General features: G+C 44.0%; 1 protein-coding gene across 2 annotated transcripts in view; it reads left to right on the forward strand.

The window, feature by feature from the left end:
• The first annotated feature begins 1,974 nt into the window (after nucleotides 1–1,974).
• filip1l (filamin A interacting protein 1-like) overlaps nucleotides 1,975–25,341 on the forward strand; it is a 40,502-nt gene continuing 17,135 nt past the window's right edge. Inside the window, exons 1-4 of one of the 2 annotated variants that reach the window (XM_047030920.1) lie at nucleotides 1,975–2,351; nucleotides 15,429–15,747; nucleotides 16,689–16,862; nucleotides 16,948–17,126. In XM_047030920.1, coding sequence (XP_046886876.1) covers nucleotides 15,439–15,747; nucleotides 16,689–16,862; nucleotides 16,948–17,126 — 662 coding nt within the window. In that variant the 5' untranslated portion in view covers nucleotides 1,975–2,351; nucleotides 15,429–15,438. The remainder of the gene's footprint in view (nucleotides 2,352–15,428; nucleotides 15,748–16,688; nucleotides 16,863–16,947; nucleotides 17,127–25,341) is intronic. The other variant, XM_047030918.1, reaches the window with a different exon arrangement.

A 25,341-nucleotide genomic window follows, 5' to 3' on the forward strand; every position in this document is an offset into this window, starting at 1 on the left:
CAGATCTGACGAGCGGCCCAGTGACATGGGCATCAGTGCCTTTGACTCAAGATGTCGGCTTCAGTGTACGGGGTGGTTGTGATGTGTAGAAGTGAGTTTAGGGGGTAAATCTAACTCGTTTACATTTGTTGAACTCACTCCTCAGAAGCACTGGACACCTGCACTTTTGGTAGATCAATCTTATTGGTAGATTGTTGGAAGGGGAGCTGGGTTTAGCAGTGCTTAGGAGAGCTGGTTATCCAGGGACAGACCAAACTAAAGAAAAAGTTAAGCACATGTGCATGTGTGTGTGTGATTTGGAGAGAGTGCTTCCTGCGTATTGAAAAGGCTGCACATTTAAAGGGTTGTCTGGCAGCTAGCCTACAGCAAAAGCCACTTAGCGTACATCATTCTTGGAGGGCAAAGAGATGATTGTACACAACAATCGCTAAGTGATGGTCCGAAATAAAATATGGTAGAGAGAAGGTCATTCAGGCAGCCCTGTGGATTTAATAAAATAAAAAAGAAATATTTTTCTGCCCCTGGGCAAGGTGGTAAGTTATACCCATGTTATCCTCTCATTTTATATTCTTATCTTAAAAACAACTAAAAAAACTAAGGAACACAAACAGCCACATCCATCACTCTGTGAACTGCAGAGGATGTGAAATGGCATTGCAGTCTGCTGTAGGCCTAAATAAACCAGGAACCTAATACCCATCCCTCTCAAAATGGCTGACATAGCTGTACTGTAGCTGTCAATGAGGTCCATCAGTGCTGGCATCCGGCATTCAACATCCTCCTGTGGCTAAGCCTTATTCATCAGGCCTCAGCTGAAGGGCAGCTATGAGCGAGTCATACCTGAGAGAGGCCAGGGAAGTCTGACTTCTCGGTGACGTGGGATTCTCAAAACAGCAGGAGAGCCACCAAGACAGGTGCCCTCTTTCACCTCTATCAATCTCACTCTGAAACCGACCATGTACGTATCCATGACAGCCTAATGTGTCTTCAAACAGAAGTGAGTGTGTGTGTGTGTGTGTTTACACGTACAGATTGTTCACAACTCTGTGGGGATGTAGCTTCAGAAATGAGTCATCACAAATCCTTTTTTCTTCTTCCCCACATTCTAATTAAACCAGGAGTACAGTACTGTACAAGATGAAGTGATGGAACTTCATGTTACCCTGAGAAAGACAACAGTTGCCTATGACAGCCCACAAACACAAGTTAAAACCTGTCACTATGACAACGCAAGTCTTGTGGTAAATATGAGGGAGGGGGGGTGTCTATAGCAGGGGTTCTACTGCTGACCCCAGAGCAGGAGTATGTGAAGCATACCTCGCTATGTGTTTCTGAGAAGATTTATGAGTGTATGTCAAGGAGAGGGTCTAGTGACAGCAGGGGACACTCGTCCTGACGCAATGGAAGTGTCACACACCCATACACACAGACAAACCCACGTGCAGGCATGTGTCTGCAGGCGCAAATATACATGTGGGTAGAGACACAGTTAACACATAGGATGCATTTCATAAGCGTAATGTACATGCAGTATGGCTCTGTCTCTCTCCCTCTTTCTCTCTCTCTCTCTCTGTTTCTCCCCCTCTGTCTCTCTCCTTTCCTACTGGGGAACAGTCCCAGACTCCCAAGGGCTGTGTCCACTGACTGAGCCATCTGGCCAAAGCTGTGTGTGTGTGTGTGTTTCAGCAGGAGTGAGGTGTCAGGGGGAGGGGGTGGGTTATTTTTAGCAGAGGGGCTGATATCTGCATGCCAGGTCCTGTCCTATCCCTCCCTTCCTCCTTCCTTCACCCTCTCTGGTCATCTCTTGCTCCACTCTTCTGTTCAATCCCTCCGTTTGGCACTATTGTAATCTCAGCTCTTTCCCTCGTCTTTCTCTCTCTGTCTTGCTGTCTGTTTCCCTTACCTCTCCTTTTCTCTCTCTCATTCCTCTCTCTCTCTCTCTCTCTCTCTCTCTCTCTCTCTCTCTCTCTCTCTCTCTCTCTCTCTCTCTCTCTCTCTCTCTCTCTCACACACACACACACACACACAGGCACGTTTCCCATCTCCGGTGAGAACCAACCGAGGAGCCATCCAGCACACACACATCCTCCCGCCCCCATCCACCTGGATCGTACAGAGAGGCATGCTGAGGAGACGACAGATCTGACTTCTCACCGGGGAAGGAAGGAGGCGACTGACGGCAGAGGACGTCTCACACTGGATATCATTTCTTCTCTGCTGGCAGAGACCTTAGCAACACTGACGCGGCACAAGCCTTAGCAACACTGACGCGGCACAAGTCTTAGCGGAAGAAGCAGACAGAGCAATAACTGCGGTCTGGACTAAAGCTTCGTGGCTCAGCACTCACGAAGGTAAGACTATCGTGAGGATTGTACTTTTATATTGTAGCGTGAGGATTGTACTTTTATATTGTATTAATTATAGCACACACACACACAAATGCACCCTCAGCTATCGGCATTCTGTAATTTTGCATGCACGGTTACAGAAACATACAACAACCCCCTGCGTATCGCTCACATTGTGCAAAGTCAGACTAGCTGTCAGTCAGTGATGAGACGAAGGATGAAGCATCACTGTGTGATGATGAGGCAACAGATCCGTGGCATGTTGCACACATGTAGACAGCAAATGCAATTTTCTGCAGTAGTACCACATGAGTCCCTTGCAAGTGTGTAAATGCAATGCCTGTCCACTCACAGTAAGTGGCTTTTCTGCGTAAACCTCTGTAACATCTGTGACTACAGCATTCGCTTGCTGTAACATACATCAGCTGCAGGAAAGACATATGAGGGGGCAGGGTAAGAGCTTGGACAGATATACAGCCATCATGCAGTTCTCTTAGCTGATTGTATGGGAAGGTTTACAAGGAGAGCTTGGTGAAATGGGTTGTGAGATGGATCCTAATGCATCATACTGCATTATCATCTGCTGTCTTGCTGTTGCTGGCTGCGGCAGTCCAGATGATGCAAATGAATTGCAATGCATAACTAGGTAAGACACAAACTGATTGAGAGTTTAGCCAAATGACTGCTAATGTAGTTTACATCGGGTGACAAAGGGTGTTTGTCATGCATGTAAACTTCCAGTTCCAGTGGTATAGTTCCAGCTGCTCCAGGCATCAATCTCTTAAGTCCTGCATGCTCATATCTACACACCACTGAAAGACAGCAGGATATAATGCACCAGCCACCGATCCCTGGTTGCATTCATCGGTTACATTTACAGACATCGCACATAGTTATTGGGCAGAGAAGCTGAGCGTATTGATTGCAGGGTATTTCCAAAGGGCATCCTGTCCAGAAAGCCCTGAGAGTCTTGTTGAGAGGGTGGGGGGGGTGTGGGGGGGGGGGGGGCTCATTGGGCCAGTGCCTCCTCCGGTTACAGGGCCTCCACCCTCTGCTAGTTCAGTAATGACTGCACCATGGGAAAGAGAGGAAGAGGAGGAGAGGGTTGCTTGGTTCCTGCTCCAAGCCTTGCTGTAGCCAGTTTCAATCAAACTTCAAATGTGCTATTGTCAGAAGGTGTGGACCAATGCACTCACAGGCGACCTGAAAGGCCCATCCAAGGTGGTGGATGTTGATCCTTTTCTGGGTTGCTGAGACCATCTCACTGCAAGTTGTCTCAGGTCCATCCCTGTCTCAGTCCTCACCACCCTAAACTACTTGTTCACCCTCTTGTTAACAGATGTTGGGCCACATGCTCCAATGTAATCTGTCCTTTAATCCTTCTTCTGTGAGTAAACATTCAGACTGACAGAAGGTGACCAAGCCAATGCTCCAGATGCACTTTTAAAAGGCTTTGGATCAAAGAAGAGCAGTTGATAGTCCAAGTGTCGGGCTAATCTCTTTAGAGCAAGCACTGGAGCGTGGAGTGCCCCCCGAGCTGTGTGCCTCAGAGGGGCAGGAGCAGCCCTGTGGGGGGCTGTCTGTTCGGGGTGAAGGCGGTGTAGATCTCAGGGAGGGTGTAAAGGGGTGTGTGTCAACTGTACAATCATCTGTCGCATCAGAAGTTATTTCATTCGGATCATTTTAAAGACATTTACAGATCAAAAATTTACAGTCTTTCAAAAAAATCAGAATGACTCCCATTCAAGTGTCAGTCTACACTTCCTTGTGCCGGAACTTATATTAGAATGATCAGTTATATCATAGCATGTGAGGAGAGGTGTTGGATTGAGTGTACAGATACCCTCTATCAGAGACCTTTCTAGATCATGGAATCTTACTCAAATGAATATTTTCTGCACAGTAAAACCTAACAGTGAGTTTTAAAAGTTTGAGTGTAACCAATATACTGGAATAAGCTTACCAGGAAACACGTTGGACAGCACTCATACTGGAGCAATCTGACTAGAGGTGACTCCCTCATTTGGCCGATGTGAAGCCATGTCAGCACTGAGAACCTGATCATCATCATTCTGTCCCATTAACATGTGGTGGTGGGCCATGACCCCCAATACCAGCCAAGGCTGCATTAACTTGCCTCCCTTTTAGCTCAAGCCAGGCCCTGTCAAAGTTTTCAGAGAACAGATGTTTCAAAACTCCTGTGAAGTCGCCTATTGACACGTGGCTGGAAAGTGACGACCACCCCCACACTTTACAGAGAGCTCCACAAAAACAAGCCGGAGTGTGAAGTTGGACCAGGGATGGTTGACCAAAAATGGTGGGCCAAAACATGGGTTTCAATAATGTTTGTTTATCGTCTGAGTGGCCAAAGAGGAGTCAGGGGGGCGGAGCTAGCCAGTGAGAGTGACAGCGGGTGTTGAGTTGAGGCTGACGTTGACCAGTGCGAAGTACATAGAATGCACATGGCGTTCCCCAAAGAGGGGCAGTGGGGCCAGAGTCGGTTTTAGACCAGGGGATCCAGTTTCTTCACAAAATGCCAATGGTGGTGCTCTGGGAAAAGAACTCTATAAATATCAGATCCTGGGTCAAATTCTATTTGCAAATACCGCCAAATACTTTGGGTGCACTTGATGACATTAACCCAGTACATTGAAGCCAATCAAACCATCCAAAAAGTACTAGTTGTGTTCGAAATGCAATCCAATACTTCAATACTTTGATTTGATGCTTTTGATCCAAGTACTGTATCTAACCCAGGTCTGAAAAACATTATTGCGAGAATATTTCATTACCACCACTCACAAACCCAGCCTGCCTGCCACAAAACTGTGCTTCTCAGTAAAACGATTGTGAGTTTGATGTTAATCCTATTGCTGTAATGTTTGGATGCTTAACTCTAGTGACTAAAGGGATTAAGTGTGAGTTGTAAAGACGAGTGTATTCAAATGTCAGGGGCCATTGCAGTGTGACCAACTGCCCCTATGTCTCTCTCCATAACATTAAATGAAGTAAGTGAATGACAGCCAGTCGCTGCATGCAATATACCCAAGTCTAGAGTGATTCATGGAGTGTGTGCAGCATTCAAAACTCAACAGTAAAATGAAAGGGCCTCCGTTTAATATATGAAAGAGCCAGAGGAATTCTAACCTGGGTGTTTCACAGCCCTGTGAATACCCTGCAGTCTGAAGCTGTCAGAGGAAGCTGGATGGACTGCTGAAGCCAGTGTACCTGCTGGGGAACAAACCTCTGGTTAGGTCTAATAAGAAATACCAAAGGTAGGGTGGAAAATGTTTGGCTTTCCAAATATCCTCTGCAACACACAAACACCCTCAATCACACATTATATCTTACACTATACAATATGAGTTATAACCAGGAGGGCTGATTGAACTAAATGTTCCTTTTTTTCATATTGTGGAGTTAGACATTAAAAGTGAAACAGGCAAATTGAGTTTTTCTTTTTGATAAAGGTATAGTGGATGTTCTACAACAGGAATCTTTCAGGATGTAATGATTGTACTGTGCCATGTCATACGGTTATGATAGTTATTATAATACCTGATATGCCAATAGGAGATTGATTACAATATTTGTATTGGAGTGTTTTGGCAACCTTGTCAGCATTCTCAAAGTAGCCTACAGTCAACATCTGATTTGCTAATTTACCTTCCCTTGTTGAATTAAGGTTCACAATATTGTAGTACATGCAACCTTTCACCATCCTCTAAAGCCTGGAGAATGTTCTATTTAGGCTATGTATTCTCAGCTTGGGTTGTGAAATTCCTAAAATGCACAACATGATTAGATAAGACTGCACAGGTGCTAGCTCACTGCTAAATAAGTGCTGGTAAAGGGTAGAGGTCGCTAAGGGAAAGAGAGAAAGAGAGGGAGAGGGAGAGAGCTGAATAAATAAATATAGAGAGAGAGAGACAAAGAGAGAGGGAGAGATGAGTTGTTAAAATGTCCCCTATTGTCCCATCAGCCCCATTGTTGTCCCTGTGTGGTTTTGTGTCGCTAGGGACCGTCTCTAACAGTGACAGTGGGCTTAACAAGTCCACATGGCCCTTTTGCAAGTCTAGCATTCCTCAAATGACAGGGGCAATTATACGTCTATTTTCTGCCCCTCTACCCTCTCTTCTTCCACCCTATACTTTCTACACCCTGTACCCTGAACCTTGGTTTGCTCTCATTATTTCAAACTGCTGACATATGTACAGCACTTTGGGTGGTGGAGTGGGATTCATGTAGGGTCAGGGAGGGCTCGATTGGGTCTGGGTTAAAGAGGGTTGGGGAAGGTGAAGACCTGGAGAGCATGGGAAAGGACACATGGAGGGAGGTTTGAAAGTCTGTCACAGTGAAAAAAGACAACTATTTTGCCTAAATTAGATGAGAAATGTGGAAATGTATATGTGGACATTTTTGCTGTGTGAGTTCAGATCTCCTGATGATAGTGTTAATCAATAATAGTAAGTGGTTGTAAAGAGCCAAACCACTCTCTTTTTAGATCAATGAGGAGGCGCCCATTGATTCATCAAGTGCCACAGGGAAATCATTGGTCCCCCTATATGACCCTGACAGCTGGTCAATGGTCTGAAACTGTGTTACCTCAACTTGACGTGTTGTCGAAGCAAATTCCCTGCAGTCTCGTGTAAACAACCCATGGTAATGCTACATCCTCAGTGTGACCCTAGCACACCAGACAGGAAGGCAACCTGACAGAAAGACAACCAGATACTATCGGTTGACAGAGACAGAAACAGAGAGACACCTGGCCTAGAAAGGCCTGCTGCTTGCGTAGAGCTAATCTGATTAACTGGTGATAAAACCACCATATGTGGTTCTTGGTGTGGCGCTAAGTAATTAGTTTGATTAAAAGGACCACTCAATACTAATAGATTAAGACATTGGCCACCTCACTATTACACAAACATATATACACACACACACACACACAATCACACAGAATATTGCACAAGAGAAAGCTTCTGAAAGCCAGCGATCGAGGTCACAAAGTACAGTACACCCCCTGTGTCTGAGTCTGGCTGTCTCTCCCCTTCACTACAGCACAGTGGATAGAGTGACCCCTAATTATAGCTACAGGTCCGTTGGCCGGCGAGCGGCGTGGATTACAGGGCGATCATCCGAACTCAAGCCCGGGCGCATAAACACAGCAGAGGAATGTGGAGGGGGGGCGGGGGGAGGGGAGGGGAGGGGGGGGGGGGGCGGATCAGCACGGTGGAGACTTAATAAGGGCAACGCAGACAGCAAGCCCGGCTAGGGCCCACTCCCCTACGGACCTGCTGACCATATCAGCAGCGACGGCCACAGCTAAGTGTGTGTGTGTGTGTGGGGGGGGGGGGGGGGGGGGGGGGGGGGGGGCAGGGGGGTGAAACTGAGAGAAGACTTGACAGCATACAGAATGAAGCACATATGGCCACCTAACCACGTTATAGACTAGATAGTAATAAACATATGTTCATCAAATTAGTGCTTTCTCTGTAAGATCCATGTTTTTTAGCTGCATTGCAGGATTTATTTTGTCCAGTGTGTTGTTTTCTCTTTTGTCCTGTAGAGGGCACCATCCTAAAATGTGTGAGACAAAGCGGTCAGAACTTTTGCACCAACTCTATGTCATATGATTCCAGGATTATAATATTCTTGAAATAAAAATACTGCTGTAAAAATACACACACACTTTAAATTGAGTGTGGCTAAAACAGACTCCTACTATGCTGTAGTAACCAAAATACCTCACACAGTCTAGATTTGGTAAACCTTGTATTAGCCAGTGAAATATTACTAGGAGGTTAAGATACATTTCCATGCTGAAAATATGAATGCAGGGATCATAGAAAGCAAGTTTGCCTCCCTTTCCAAGATTAAGTATTTGCTGCAAATTTACAATCATAAAATCAAAAAGAGTACCTGTTCCTTATTTGAGCATTGCTGTGCCTGAACTCTTGAAAGTATTCAAAAGTATACTTGTGAGGATGCAAGGCAGTGAAAGTGATGAAATGAAGAATGGCACCATGGAGATGGATCACCATAGAGACAAGACTGTGACAACCCAACCTGATTGACCAACCTTCTGTTTAGTGGACCCTCTAACCCCCTAATCTAACCCTGTAATCTCACCCTGTCAGACCTCTGTCACAGCAGCATCAAGGTGACATGGATGCAGTGAGACAGTTAGCCAGGGACATGGCTAGCTAGCCAGCTAGTAAGCATCTTTGGGATTTACATTCTTGCTCATGGAAATCTTGCCATAGTAGCTAGTAAACTGCTACATTTAGTGCATAGAGTTGAGTAATTGTGAACTTTATGAGGAATAGTTTTTTCTCACTGAAACAGTTTTCATGTGGTGCTTGCTCCTCGCTCTCTTCAGCCACTTTCACCTAGCAACAAAGAGTGTTGTTGGGGCTTACTGTAACATAATGGGCTTTTTCAGTCTCTGTGTGAACATTGAGGCGATTCTTACCCAAGAGGTGTCAAATTGCTGCCACCTAGATCACAGACAGAGGCAGCCCTTACACAGCATTCTTCAGACAGACCCTAATGGGACTTTTGCATATAGTTTTGAAACAATAGGACTTGCAGCAGGTCCACAGGGAGCAACAGTACAGTATGAATGTGTACAGTATATCTGATACAGGATGAGAAGACTTTCACCTCGCTTGTGAGTCTATGGGTGCAGAACGATCAGTCTTCCATAGAGGCCCTCGCGGTGACAGGCCATCCCCACTATTCACACGACCGCGATGGGCCCCTGTCTAGGACTGCCACACCAGCCCCTCACCCTTTACCTTATATTCCCTTAACACATGCTCCATGCTAAGTCAGTCCCAACATCTGGGACAGCACTCTAGGCAACAGGCATCTCCCTTCAGACAGACGATCGCTGGACTCGGATGTCAGCTGAGTGATTTGAAAGCAGAAGCTGGTGTGACTATCTGACAGCTCTTGGCCTCACACACCGTCTCCCCCCAGGCTTCTCATGCTCCTCATTATCACTTGCAAAAGGGAAATATTACAGTCTGGTGCTGAAGATGATCCTTTGCTGCCTTGCCCTGCCAAACGAGGAAACTGGATAGTTGGTATCAAATACGGTTTAACTGTACAGTAGATGGACATGGCCACACATGGAACTCTGCCAACCACAGACTCATACACAGGCACATGCGCACCCACGCACATGCGCTTAAACATAAGCAAACTCATTGAAACATGCATATACTGTTCACAGACATACACACATTTCTTCCCCACATTCCACCTTGCTCATAAACCATCCTATTAGACTTCAGCATCTGGATTAAACAATGACGTCATGTGATAGAAGACTCTCCATGGCAACACCTCAACACAAGCAGAAACATTTTGATTGAGAGCCAATTCTCTACTATTGAACCTTTATTGTAAGTGTGTGTGTGGGTGTGTGTGTGTATGCGTGTACTCTGTGAAAGAAAATGAAACTGAACAGAAAAGGAAATGAATGACTAATAGAAAGGTAAAGAAAGAAAAAGTGAAGGACAAAGACGTGAGGTTCCTGAAAATCTTTACAGTTTAAACCTTTCTGCAACGTGTACCTGGCAGGTTACGTCCACACTCAAACTGGTTGTTCTTCCTGGTTTACCTCCCTAAAGGGAAGTGGCCCCATTGTCCCCTCTGTCAGCGGATCAGGTTATTAGAGAGAGCTCAGAGATTTGAAACAGATTGATCTGTTTGCTTTGGCTGAGTACGTGGGAGGGGAATTGTATCCCTCAATGCTGAATGTGTTTGCATGTGTTTGGTTGCAAGTCTTCTGCTCTTTCTCTTTCTAATGCTGTGTTGCTCTCTCTCTCTCTCTCTCTCTCTCTCTCTCTCTCTATATATATATATATATATATATATCTCTCTCTCTCTCTCACTCATTGTTTTTTCTTACTCTTTTTCTCTCTCTGCTTTCCCTCTCAAAATCTAAGTTCACGACCCTCAATCTAAAGGGCGTGTGACCTACTTGAACCACAAAGCAAACTTTTCTGTGAATGAGTAATCAAGGAGATAATTGTGTCACTGACCCCCGCAGAACGTACTGAGGCACTTTCTGGCATGTCTGGACGTGCTTAATTCACATGCATGCATGCTTGTTTGGACGTGAGTGTACATTGTGTCCAGTCTGTCTCTCTTCTTGACAAGAATTAGCCTTCCACCACAAAAGCCACAATGAGCCACCGTTGACATATTCCTCAGGGACATACTTTGTAGTTTAACTAATAGTTCCAGTTTGGCCTGATTGGCCCAGTCTCAAACATCCCTCCTTCACTTTCTTAGGAGTTACAGTCGTGTCCCAGGCAGAGACTTTCTATACCTCAGAGCAATGGAATTCCCAAATGAGTTCTCTGTTGTTTTACAGTTCGGGACTAATGTACCAGGAAACTCTCGGACGGTTTTATAGCCCGCCGTCCACCTCCTGAGGCAGCCAAGATCGCTGCCCGTAACCACGGTGATCACACCGCTGTTTGTAAACAACTCTCCCCTCGGCCTGGCGACGGGAAAGCTAGAGGCTACTGACTGAGAGACTTGGCTGAAGATTTTCTCGTTTCTGTTGAGGTGTTAATGGCAGGCCTACAGATGAACTACCACCAACCGATCAAGTGACGATGTACTAACTATTCCACAAGTAATTTGTTGTCAAAAATATTCTAGAAAAAAAATGATAATGTCCTTGCTCTTTCACTGTCAGTTAACAGGACACTGACAGTAAAGGTGCAATTTGAAGTGTATTCTACTGTACTCCATTAGTTGTGCAGTATTGGGAAACACATAACCCCCCCAACACACACACAGCAAAGGACAGTCCTGGGTCAAGGTTCTGGTGTGAAATATTTGAGGAAAGTGATAAAGGTAAGACATGGAGAGGGGCTGATGCAGTGGTGATTGATGACGCTGAAGCAGGGCATGACAAGGTGTCATCTACGCATTTGCTGCCAGAAGCCCGCTGTGTCAACATGTTGCACAGACACTGGAGCAACAGCAGTTCAGAATTGTATGTCTTGTTTTAAACTTAATTGTCTTGTTCAACTTTAATTGTGTATTTGCTCAAATGGATCAGATTATTTCAGAGTTGTTCCTGTGTGTTCATGTGTGTTTGTCCAGTTGCAGTGTGTGTGTTTGTATGTGTATGGGTAATTATTTCTCTGTGCAGACAGAAGTCAGACTGAAGAAAAATATTGCATCGTGATGTGTTAGGAACGATAAATGACAAGCACAAAATGAACCCTTCAAATAAGCACAGGGGAATACTCCTTCTGGTATTTGCAGCAGAAAGAAAATCTATTCAGTAACACGTATGTGATAGCTGTCATAAATCACGGAACAAAAAGTGATCTACGATTACGCAGTCCGACAACGGATATGATCTTTCTTCCGTTCGCGCTTGCATTCAGGCTGCTTGCATTCAGACTGCTTGCATTCAGGCTGCTTGCACAATGCTCTGAGCTTGAAAGGCTGGTGTGGATCTGGGTGGGGAGAGTGTGTAAGATAATCTTGTTTAATATTCTGTGCCATTATGTGTATTGTTCTCATTCTTACAGTGTCTTAGGAAACAACGACTATGTGAGAAGAGTGTTACATTAAATCATATTGACAATGTACATTGTTTTTTGATAAGGTTATATTAGTGTTTAACTCTTGTGCAACCCTGGGGGTTTTAATAGTGTCCAATGTTGACAAATCTAATTTGGTGTATGTGTTTGTGTGTGTTTGGTTATATGTTTGTGTCATCTTGACAAGAACTGACTTTCCTCTCCTCCACCTTTCTCTTTTACCTTCTCTCAGTCATATTGACAGGGTCGTGATATGGGCTCCAAGAATTTGAACTGTATTTTAGCAGTTACGTGCATGTGCGTCAGTGTGTGTGTGTGCGTCTGTGAACTTTCATCTTTGTGTGTTTGTCTGTGTGTTTATGCGTGTTCAAGTGGAAAAACAGTGGAAAAGTTAACTGTTGGAAGCACACCTGCATCCTCACCTTTCGACCCGTCCCTTTTAACAACCTCCCCTCCCCCGGCCTTCCAGCAAACACACGTGAAGTGAAGTCATCACCGTAAAGGACTCTGCATTTTGGTACTGCAAACACCCCCTTTGACAGCCCAGGACTCCTGCTAAGAAAGACCTCATACATTACAGAGTTGCTATAGTACCTATAGCAAAGCACTAACAAGGAGAATAGCACTCGTATCCAGCCACAGAATAAATGATTAGAGAAAATTGGAGGAGAGAAAGAGAGAGAGAACAAGGCGTCATTGCAAGGGTCAGGCACCTTTGACAGTCTTTGTTCCACTGGGTAAGGCTGGGTCCAGCCAGCCTCTCCGCCAGGTCCGTGACCTCATAACCAGGCTGGAGCACAGTGGATCCTTATTAATCCATAACCACACAGTCCTCGTCCTCCCCTGGGTGGCTAACCCACTTTCCTATGAGTTGTCACAGATAATCTCATTACTGAGTGATGAAATCTTTAGCAGCGGTGATGGAATGTTAAGAGCTATGACATTTTGATTGTTTGTAAAAACGGCAGATAATCAAGTAAACACAGTGTGCTGTGCATACTGTGTGTGTGTATTTGTTTCGGTGTGAGACAGAAATGTGTGTTAATCATAAGGTTGCAGAAAGTAAATAAGCTGTGAACCGAAAGGGGGGTTTGAGATATGTGCCATCTAATATTATTCTGAAGCAATATAATTTCCTATAACATGCAGGAGCATGAAAAAATGACTATGTTGCGTGTGTACAATGTAGTCCTCTGAGCCAAAAACGAAGGCTAATCCCTTGAAATGGTATGAGCGGCTGTTCATCATTAGATCACCTTTTGGCACAGATCCGTGATCACATTACTACACAGAAGAAGGGGCCTGAACCAGTCAGTTTGAAAATGACATATGACGCTTGGTTGTTGAGATTAGTGAGAGATCACAGTGAAGTCATCGTTAGTCAGATTGGTACACAAAGTCATTCATTTAAAGAGTAAGAGTGTAGGGTAAGGTGATATTTGACTTTATCTGGTTTCAAAATGGGAAGGATATTGTGGGTTTTTGTGACTGTGTATATAAGCGTGGCTTAATGAATTTCTACATGGGTTATGGGTGGGATAGAAATAACAGAGAAATAATCCTTGATAAAGTTGCTTTAGATATTTTTTGAGATATATTGTTTGGTGTAATAGTCTTTGTGTCTTGCTTTGTGTTCTTTGTGCTTTTAACATTGTTAACCCCTCTGACTCCCTATGTTACTAATGCCCTGCTTTGTTTAACCTGCTTGTTTTTGTTGTTGCTTTTTAGTTGCTTTTTTCCTGTATGTTGTACTGCTGTGGTTGTGTGCCATTGTGCCTTTTAACCTGATTTTTATTTCATGCTTGTTGCCAGGCCATCACTGAAAATAAGAATTTGTTCTTAATGATTCTCCCTGGTTAAATAAAGGTTAAATAAAATAAATAAAATACATTTCCAAGCATGTATGTTTTATATGCCCTGTTCATCAGGAGAGGCAGTTTTAGGATTAATTTATCACCACTATGGGCACATCAACATCCTCCTTAGCATTCCATTACAAAGACTATCTAAGGTCCAAGTAACCAGCTTGCTAATTAGCTTCTTGTTTATTGGCAAATTCCCCCTCACACCTTTTTTGACTACTCAGAAAACAAAATGTACTCTGCGAGAAACAATGTGCACATGGCACAATCAGAGCTGATGTTTCAGTGTTTTCTTTGGAGATTACAACCGAGAAGACCCTCTGGAAATGTCCAAACATCATCCCTCAAAGTTTGCTTACATTCCACGGCATGTCTGAATTCACAGACCTTCTAATCGTCACACTTTTCTTGCATGAAAGCTTTACAAGGGAACAGTGGTTGAAGCCGAGAACCTTCAAACAAAGCATGTCATGCTGTTGGTAGCAACAATAGCCTACTTTTTGTGTTTGTAAACCTTATAGAGAAACCTGTCTCAGTTCTTGTAAAGTCCGTCTGAACCTATTACATTTTCCAGCGAGTCTCCAATTGACTCCTGGAACAGATCTGTCTTAAGAACAGTCAAACTCAACACTGACCAGTGGGGTTAGCCCTTGTCAGTGTTTGGTCTCCAAACACAGAGCTTTGTCTAAGAAATCAGTGCCAAATGAAGACTTACACAAGGCGCTACGGTAAACTTAAATCAACTTTCTTTCAGTTTCCCACAATGCTTTTCAGGACTGGATGACATGTCTGAGACTGAAGAGATTGCACTTCACAGAGATATTGTATATACACAGACTCCCCCACAGGGCCCAGGCTGTGTGTGTACGTGTGTGTGTAAAGTTGAACAACCTCACTTGAAACCTGGATCCTTGAATTGCCATAGCCATCTCACAAAGACTAGCATACAGTCTGTGAGTAATTACCATGTCTAGTCAGGGTCTGAACTTGTCGGGTTGTTCTATTGCAAAACCTTACTCATCAGCAGACTGAAAATGGCTTCTTGGAGGTCGGGCCTCAATACGGTTTTCCTAAGAATCTGCATTGTGATATCGTGAGCAAACACTTACGGATTTGGCTTTCAATGCCTGGAACCCAGATCTGGGAGTTGATCACTAGAGCTAGTCTTGAACTGTAGGGATGACATCATGCTTGAATCATTCAGTTTTTTGCCGCCAATGTACATATGCAATCACCCAGCCATCCTTCTTACTCATAAACTGTCAGAAAGGCCCACTAATACAACTCATGCTGATATAAATCACCGGGGGTGATTTTCATCAGCTCAAACACAAAGACAAAAGAGATTTTTGTTTAGTTTTCACTTTAAACATTCTCTTTGTATTTTACACAGTAAATCATAAATTACAGCATGAAAGCAGTGGTTGGCTGTCCTAACTCACACAACTTAATCATTGTCATGAGTGACTAAACCCCTCCTCATACAATGCTTGGGTGAACAGCGCCTCAGGCTGAACACATCACACACATCACACACATCACACACTCTGCCATTGATAGTCCAGCTGTCTCCCATCCCGATCCCAACCCGGAGGCGCACACATTCACCACATCCCTCCCTGTCGCCGCCACAGGTAAACAAAGATGCGTTCCCGTAGCAACAGCCTGGAGGACGTGGCGAAGGCCAAGCTGGCGCAGCAGCCGACGTGCTCCCGGAGACGGGCCGCCGAGCGGGAGGAGCCGTCGGGCCGCGCAGGGGGGCGGGCGAGGCACCGCGAGCCGCCCGACGACACGGGAACCGTCCAGAGGAATCACAAGAGCGGGCGTGGCAGCGCCAGCAGCAGCGCTGGAGGCAACACGACCCAGAAGGAGAAGATGGCGAGCGGGAAGGGCAGGGACCTCTCTCGTGATGACCTCCTGTTCCTCCTCAGCATGCTGGAGGGAGAGCTGCAGGTGAGGTGGGAGGTGGAGACTAATAGTTTGGAGGCAGTCAGGGAGATACAGCTTGCAGAGTAGATGTATCTGGCCTGAATGGAGTGGTTGTACAGTGGATCTGGCTAAAGAGGTCATTGTGTAAATAGTTGTACTGGATGGAGAAGAAGGCAGGACCTGTGTTGAAGGAAAATTAGCAGCGAATAGTTTTCCGAAAACTTTATCGTACTGAGATTATATTTTGTTGACTGGCATACCTAGAAGATCAGAAACAAAAGTTGGACTGGGCAGCTGGTTAATTTGGCATTGACACCACAGGCCTGGCAACGGGTCAACTAGGTCAGGCCTTGTCTGTGATAGTGGTGCATCAGGCAGTGAGTTGTCTGGGCAAAAGCCTTCTCCTGGTAACAGACAGACAACAGCTGGGGAGTGTTCCGACATCAGGCACCGGGGGCACCCCCCCCACGGTGATGGATGGGGCACACATCCGTAACACAGAGGCCTATAAAAAGAGATGAACAGGGGAGATGAACCTATTAAAAGAGAACAGCACATCTACAGCCTTTTATGAATCCTCAGACTTGAGGCCCCAAATCCTTTCCGCAGACGGCCGAGTCACGGTGACCTTGGCTGCAGGAGTGGAACGCCACTCACTACCGTGGCTTTTTGATAGAGTGTGACCAGGGGCGGCTGGATGGTTGGTGGGATAGAGGGATGGAAGGACAGAGGGATGAAGGGATTGAGGGGTGGTCTGGAGGCCCTGGACACTGTTCTTCACTAATTTATCAACTTCTGAAACAGAGGTTGGTGGTGGTCTGAAAATAAAACTTGCACAAACATTTGACCAAAACCACTGGTGTAAGAAATATCTCATAGTGAAATAGACATATTTTCCTTCATTCCGTTTAGTTCACATGTACATTAAGATTGATTTAGTAGGCTTGACTCTCCTCCTCTCGCAGGCCAGAGATGAGGTGATCACTGTGCTGAAGGCTGAGAAGATCGACCTGGCTCTGCTTGAGGCCAAATATGGCTTTGTCACTCCACAGAAGGTGCTTCAAGCTCTGCAGAGAGACGGCATCCAGGGCAAGGTAGACGTCTTCGAGGAGGACATCTACGAGAAGCCCATGGCTGAGGTACAACAGCTTTGAGTAATGTTGACCGTTTCCCCCCCAACGGTCTTTTGTCCTTAATTCAAACCCCTTTGATGTTTGTCCTCAGCTGGACAAGCTGGTGGAGAAGCAGAGGGAGACTCACAGGCGCATGTTGGAGCAGCTTCTGATGGCGGAGCAGTCCCACAAGCAGGCGCTCTACAAGCTGGACGACGAGAAGAGCAACCACGGGGAGTTCATGAGGAAGAGTGACGAGTTCACCAACCTGCTGGAGCAGGAGCGAGAGAGGTCGGTCTAAATCTCAGAAACAGGAGCTTAAGGCAAAGTTTGATTAATCATCAAATACTATAGAACCGTCTCTGGATGACTTTCAATAAAGACCTACCTTGAAGAAGATTGACGAGTACACCAACTTGCTGGAGCAGGAGCGAGAGAGGTCGGTACTGTAGGCTGTCCTGGTGGTGATTGTGATTCTAGTGGTGCCGAAAAGAGGTTGGCGCACATCGTGATTTATGGTGATTGTCAAGGTAGTTCAACTATACTGCTTGGCTGTTTGTAAATCATAGCAACATTATCAATAACTTGATGTTATAACATCAAGTTTTCAATCTTTGCTGAAATATACTACCACTTGTGCCAAGTCTCAGAAGTAAGATGTCAAACTGTTATTTTCTCTGTCTAGATCTCAGAAACAGGAGCTTACGTAAAGCAAAGTTTGATTAATCATCAAAAACAATAGAACAGTCTCTGAATGGCTTTCAATAGAAATACCTACCTTGAAAATGAGCTAACTTCAGTTCTGTTGAAACATGTTACCCTGAAGCAAAGGAACTACAGTTTATAAGAAGTCTTTAGTTTCTAACTTCAAAGAACCTTCAAAAAATTATGAAACAACAGCTGCCGAGCATCACAAGAAATGGACGACAGCGTAAGATGATTGCAAGCAACAAATCCAAATCATTTAATTTATTTGAACAGAGGTACAGACTGTTGCCCTGTTATAATTGTGAAATAGTTCACCCATGACCCACTCTTGGACAGGAAATGTGACTTTTGTTGGCTGGACACAACAGCTGGAACATAACTTGGCCTAAAGACTTGGCCCAGAATGAAACTGCCCTGTGTCGTTGTTATAGCAGTGTTTCACTAAAGCTTCCACAAACACATACTCTGGCTTAGTCTAGGGGCTCAAATGTGAATGTCTTTATTAGGCATAAGCATGGGAAGTATCGAGTCAAAGGGGAAGCGAACGTTGACACCCTAACAACGAGCGATAAGGGAATACAAATTTAAATTTCAGGAAATGTCCTTCAGTGTAAATTGGTGTGAACCTGAATGGAGGGTACTCTACGTGCAGGTCGGTTACAGTATTGTCATAGGTAATCTATTCGATCAAGAATTTTGACAGCGTGGAAAGACAGTTGAACAAAGTTGGTGTGAAGTCCGGCCTCTACAGCTGAGGTATGAAAGAGTTCTCCCTGCTACCTCAGCTACTTCACACACTTGCCAAACCCCTCTCAGGCTCACAGGGTACAGATCACTGGCAGGTAACCAACAGAAGTGGTCTGTCTCTGATGGCAGCATTATCTGTGCTGTGTTGGAGTACGTTTGGCTTAATAGTGGTGAGGAGGATGAGGGCCTGCGCTCCATCACTGAGCATGTCAGAAAGGAGAGGCCGCCATGAAAAACAGTCTCCTGTCCAGGGTCATGTTAATTATCCCGTGAGCAAAAGCGAAAGATTTATATGGGGTGAAAAAAGGCAAGGAATACAATGACTTGGAGAAGCATTAATTATAGCTCATGTTCAACAAGTTGTCAGGTTGTCATGGAAGCGGACAGATCTTCTTTTTTTTTTTGTGCAGGGAGGCTACAAGTCTGCCAGAGGACATTTGGCTCCAGTGGACTCGGGTGTGTGTGTGTGTGTGGGTGTGTGTGTGTGTGTCTGAATGAGTGTGAAAACAAGTTTCTGTATTTGAAAGAAGGAGTGAGAGAACAAATGAGCTGTGCTGAAGGTTTCTCTACATCTGCCATCGTCATCAATCTCTGCTCAGGGACTCTGCTCCATGTTTGTCTAACAGAGAGCTACGTTACATCAGCAGGGTAAATGTGTGTTTCTTAGGTGTTCTTTTACTTCTTCTAATCCCAGGTTGTTTGTCTAGACAATCCTCTGAAGAGAGATTAGCCTTTTCATTGGTCTAATCTAGGTAATTAAGAGTTATGCTTTCCATTTCATGCTATCAAATATCCCTGTGTCTGTGACCTTTAAGGGTTTTTTGGAGTTTTTATGTGGGCTCAGTGTAGCGAGGCTGGCAGCTGTCATGGGAGGATGTACAGTGTTTAGTGTCTCGTTTCCTTGTTCAAAATCAGCAAAGTAGGGCACTGCTTGATCATTTTAAAGCTTATGAAATCGGTTGGATGTAAACCAACATGGAACCTCATAATGTCTTTTTTGGGATTCCTTTGTTTATGGATTAAATTGAGCTGAATTTAGCAGAAGTAGATACTGCAGCACACAGCCATCCACCCATTCACAGACCTCAGTGAGTGCTGTTACGGCTTCTGTTCTTAAAAGCTCTTTCCTCCCTAAGACCCAGCCACGGAGGTTAGAAAAACAGTGAACTCCGGAACATTCAGCTTCTAAAAGGAACTACTTATCACTTCTCTGAAGAGGGTAACAACAACTGTCTCTGTTATCAAAGCCCCAAGCTGGGCCGTGGCTGGCCTGTTTGAAGAGCACAGCTCTGCACCGGGTTTTAATTTCACGCTTGTTAATCCATTGTTGTACGATGCATTTTAGCTGGATGTAATCATTTCCTTTCCTGGGTCCTGGCAAGCTGTGGCGGTGATTACATACTCTGTAGGCTATGTGTAGACAGCGTTGGGAACAGACACCATGGTCCTCTCCCTCTTTCTCCCTCACACACTCTACTCTACTTCTTTTTATTTTGACCTTGTTTCATGGCTCTGAGCCTCCGACTGTTGGGTGACCCCTCCTTGGAAAGCCCAAGAAGCATGTTAATCTGGGGGGGTTATGGGTCAACCGGTCCCCCCCCCCCCGGTCCTCCTCCGATTAAATGGCTATTGAGCTGCCGTCCAGGGCTGATGACCTCACTGCTGCAAGCCTGCTACAATATGCCAGGGATGTGAGAGTCTAGCTCCACTCTAACCATGAGCAGATGTTGCAGCAAACATAACCTAAGCACACACATGCATACGCTCAAGCACACACACCCACCCACATACCCTGACCCTGCAACTTGCTTCAAATGTTCTCTTTGGACGTTTAATTTATCTTGCAAAATAGCACTCAAACGTCCCAAGGCTGAAAACTCAGATATCATATTTGCTTATTGCATTCTGCCCCTCCCAAAGGTTTCCCAGGTAGCTCAGTATTTTTGTGCAGTTGTGCTATTTCAGCAATGACATCATTCAGGTGCATGTGGAACATTCCATTGTGATGTCATCATTGCCAGAGATGCTTATTATCCAGTCCTGCCTCCCTTGCTCTTTGAAAATAGTACATTGCGTGTCCATTTGCTATCTTGAATCCATTATTATTTATGACCACCTTACACTTTTGCTTCAGGCTAGGTAGTGAACTTTCCATGTATGTGCATATCTGCTACAAATCGCTCTGTTACAGGAAGACGTCAGCCAACTGCCCATTTCTTGCTGCAAGCGTGAGCAGCATCCACCTTCACAACTCTACAACTACATATCTTGTTCATGTACAACAGACACCATCACTCCAGTGCTCGTTGAAAAGACTGGCATCAAAAACATCATTCATCTAGCTGACAAATTGGATTCCTGAGCCCATAGCCAAGGTTCTTATGTCTGTCATGACTCTTCAGAATGGCACACCTGTATTCTGAGGAATTCCCAAATGGTTTTCACTCACGCATACTGTACATTCTTTTAGTTTTTTACCGTTGATTAACAGGGCATGAAGAATTATTGACTGCGTGCAACATGTAAATCACAATACCCTACTTGACATGAAATGTATGTTTAAGCCTTGCTTTGTGTGAAGGTGACCATCAGGAATCACACAAATATGACACATTTACCAATTCCTTCCAAGAAATTAAGAAAATACTTAATTGCCTCGAAGACACTTAATTGCCCAAACAAACTCATCACTTTAAAAAACTCATCACTCATCACTTTAAAATATGTTCCATGGGAACATATTTTACACAGATGTGTTTGTTGTAAAATATGTTTATGTTAATGCTTGTATTTGAGATGCTCTGGAATGGATACTTAGGCTACACTCTCTTAAGGTTCTCTTTCCCCTTCATGCCCTTCCTGAGTGCCTCACTAGTGTCACTGTTTCAGACAGGCGTGGTTTTGGACACTTTGGAAAAAGTGAGCCAATTCCTGATTGTGCAAACTTTGACTAGTCTGCCAGCCACCCTGACCCCCCCCCCCACCACCACCACCACCACCACCTCTTGCTCCTTCTATTACGTCCAGATAGTGACTGGATTGTCCCATTCACTCAGCCATGGGAAACCAAAGAATCACTGAAGTTGAAATCTGTTTGATAAGACCACTGTGGTCAAAGTGTTCCACTTGAAGTTCTGTAACTCCAGCCACTTGCTGATCATTTAGATTAGCCGGTTTGTTTGCTTGTTAGTTGGCTAACACTAACTAGCAGAAGCTAAACTCAAGGGATTTTAGCATTCTGCCTTAGTAGCAAATAGATTGCCGTTTATAATACTGACTTTTCACGTCACCAAATACTCAAAGACCAGCATCTTTGCAATCCCTTCATCCTGCAGATCCCAACTCAGTGTGTGTTTCAATGGGGGTGAAGTACAACTGAGACCCACATGAAAGTCCAGTTTAATGAGTGTGTGCTTCTGCTTTGTTTGTAGAGCTGACAGAAAATCCTCCTTTACCTCCATAAATGTAAAAGGTATTTAGGTCCAGGAAGCCATCACTGTATGGCGTCATGTGATTACAGATCCCTGACAGAATGCAGTCATTACTCCGACCAGCCACACAGCTCGTATTATTTCCCCTCGTTCTCCAGTTTTTGTTGAGGGGTAATGCCTTGTAAGGAATACATGATTAAAGGGAATAGTCTTCACTGGTTATCACACTGGATGGCATTTCCCAAAGATAAGGTCATGGAAAATAAAGGACTAAATAGTGCAGAGATTTCTGTGGAAGTTTGATTGAAAAATACCGAAAGTCTACCATACAGGGATGTGTGTGGGCCCCAGTAAATTACAGTACCTGATCAGTTCTGTGGCCAATTTTGGAATTTTTGGCAGAACTATCATGTATCACATTTTGCATCTTCAATTTAAGCTTGCGTAGATTTGCCAAGTTTGTGTCACTGTCAAGAATACAAAAATAGATGCCTCCAGCTGGCTTCAATATCACTTGAGGGACTGTTTTCTAAAGTGGAGGCCAATGTTATGTTATGAACTAAAGAGCTAAACAGCCAGTCTACAATCAGTCAATAGTCATCAGCAGGTTTGGTTAGACAGTATATTTCTACTGAAAGTTCAAGACTGTCCGAGTAAAGAAACAGAACATAGAATCTATTTCCTGCACTTTCTGTGAACCATGTAATGTTACTACCAAGGCCAAATACGGAAAATAAAACAACTGAAGAGCAAATATTCCAATAATGACACATGGAGGGTACTTTTACCAACAAGGCAGGGTTATCTAATTTATCATAGTTTCAATGACATTACAGGATAACTCTTGAATTACGACTTGGCAAAAGTTGCAATAGAGGAAAACACAATTTTTTTCCCTCTGGTTTTGTCAGCCTGGAAGGAAACGACAGTGAGAATTTGGACATGACGTCTTTCAGGCTGGCAGCTGCTGTGTCTGAACAATGAGGCTGTGCTTGTGCTCCTAGTAGTGCCAACATGGTGTCAAGATAGTGAGTGAAATATGGACGACTAAAAAGGCCCTAAAGCTGCCAGTTGAAATCTCTTATCACGGTGAAGGCGTTCTCTGTCCGGTTCCAGTTGAATTGTGCAAACGAATGTGCTAATGTTCCTTGTTGTTTCATTGAAAGATCACAGATAGATTTTTATATGTTTAAAGTCCTGGCAAACATGGGCCAGTTTATTGTTCTGTATTGTGTCAAGTGGAGTGACAACCAACAGTAAGAAACCAGACATGTCCAAGAGAACTGCTTGTAACAAACAGTGACAAGGCCAGTTGTGAGCAGGTTTTGCTTGTCTTTGTCAATAGTTGTCACTGAGGTAAGGTGTTATGGTTTACTTCAGCTGCTGTTGAGTTTGTTGAGGCTTTCGCAAGTTTTGTTGAAATACTCCAGATTGTTCTCTTCCCAGGAAAGAAAATCATGCAAATCATCACAGTATATGGTCCAAAATAGGACAGCTTCATAGACAGTGAACAAGTTACATGGTACAGGTATAGCTCAGCGATTTAAGATTTGACTGTAGATTAAGAGGTCTCAGGTTGAAATTCCCCTGTACATTGCTTTGCATGATAGCGTCTGCTAAATGAACACGTTATAATTAATATAATTTCAGAACAATGTCATACTCAGTGAAAATTCTAAATGATTGCAAGAAAACTATTGTACATTGCCTGCCATATTCTTGTTATTTGGATTACCAGTTAGTGAGTTCCTGGCACTGTGGTGTCAAACAGAGCTTCTGGAAGTGGTTAATTAGATTTGTTTAAAATCGTATTCTTTTTTGTGTGTGTTAGGAAACAACACTAGGTAAGACCAGTTAATCACTAACATGTACAGGGATGGGGCCTCAATTCACTTTTCCTTGACGGAGCTCAACTGATGCAGACTCAATAGGGTTGTCAAAAAGATCATTGTGTTGTTTACTTGCTCGTTGTGAATGCACCCTTTGTTTGAGAAGAGGTAGATTGGCTTTCTCATGCTCCGTTCGGTAACTTTCCCCACCCACATTCATCAATTTTGGGAATTTACAAGTGTCGACTTTCCAGTGTTTCAAGTCCAAGTTGAATAGAGCTGAAACTGAAGTAGGGGTGGAAGGAGGTGGGTTACCATGGGAGAAATAGATTCAAGGCCATATCCTGAATCCCAACACTGCCTGTCGAGACTGAGGTGGTCGGATGTCAAGGCGGGATATAGAAACCAAAACTAAAATATTTGGGCTGGACTCGTTGGCAAGTAACAATGGATCTGTTCGAAGGATCATACTGTCCCAATCCATCCATTGGAGGACTAAGCACTAAAGAGACACTGTTGGGTCTTAAATTTCGTTCCTCCTTATGTCTTGGCAAGGTTTAATGTGAGGTGTTTCACATGATTGATGATGGACTATTCCTCCAACATACAGTAGGATTGAACATCAGAAGTATAATCTTTTGTTTGCAATTTTGCAGCAAAAAAACATTTTTAACTACTAATTTAGAATTACATTACAAAATGTTAACAAAGGAGGTTATTAATCATTGCCACATGGGCTTACAGTAACTAAAACATGATGTATCAAACTGTTCATAGCCAACCAATCTTTATATGGAAAATTGCTGATGAAATTTAGACATGCATGGATTAACATAGAACCTGTCACATTTTTATACAAACTCTAGAGGAAGCATTTAATTCATTTAACGGTTGTAAACTCCAAGTCTATTGGCTCAAAGAGTTAATTATCAGGGCAATAATAATAAATGGCTGTAACTATAATCCAAATGCAGAGTGGATTTGATTTCATCCAAACATGTTTTGTTCTTCTCAAAAACATAATTATAAAGTAATCTGCAAACTTTCTTTGTAATGCTAATCTCTTGTTGTTTTCAGTGGTTTGACCGCACAGGACCCAAAAACACAGTGTACAAAATATACTCCCCAAGGGTAACATAAGTAAGGGCCAATTTGTGTGACACTGCTTGGAACATTAAAGGATAAAGAAACAGAACATTGGGGCCATGGGGATCACTAGGGATTAGGTATCATACGCTGACTTCACTTTAAGATTAGAATGATGAAACTGAACCCACCACCATCATAACCCCTGTATATATTTTTTAAAAGTTTTGCTCCTCTCTTCTCACACAATGAACACATGGTCTTACTGGGTCTGACTCCAGAAGATGATATCTGAGGTAAACTCAGAGGGGTCACAAATAAGGTAATACCCTGGCTATGAAAAAAGTGCCTTACATTTATGAGTGGGGGCTGGAGAGAGGACGGGTTCAAAGACATTTTAAAGCTGGCTGTAGCATTTCGGGAGCCATGCCAAACAGTTGGCTTAAGTTAAAAGGGCAACTGGGAAGTTTCAATGTCAAGAGGATAAGTCAGGTTTTCACCTTTTTATCACAGAGCCTGTTGAACATCTAGAGAGTTTGAGACAAACCCTAAACATAGACTACAAAAATGTTCTTTCATTCTTTGCATTATGCAAACATGTTTGTTTACAGTATTGTAATTATTCCATTCTGGAGCTGTGATGCCAAATTAGAAGACATGAAAATTCCTCCAGCCTCCTTTCCTCCATCTTTCTCCCTTTTTTCT

The sequence above is a fragment of the Hypomesus transpacificus genome, chromosome 12 (assembly GCF_021917145.1).
Source record: "Hypomesus transpacificus isolate Combined female chromosome 12, fHypTra1, whole genome shotgun sequence".
NCBI lineage: Eukaryota > Metazoa > Chordata > Actinopteri > Osmeriformes > Osmeridae > Hypomesus > Hypomesus transpacificus.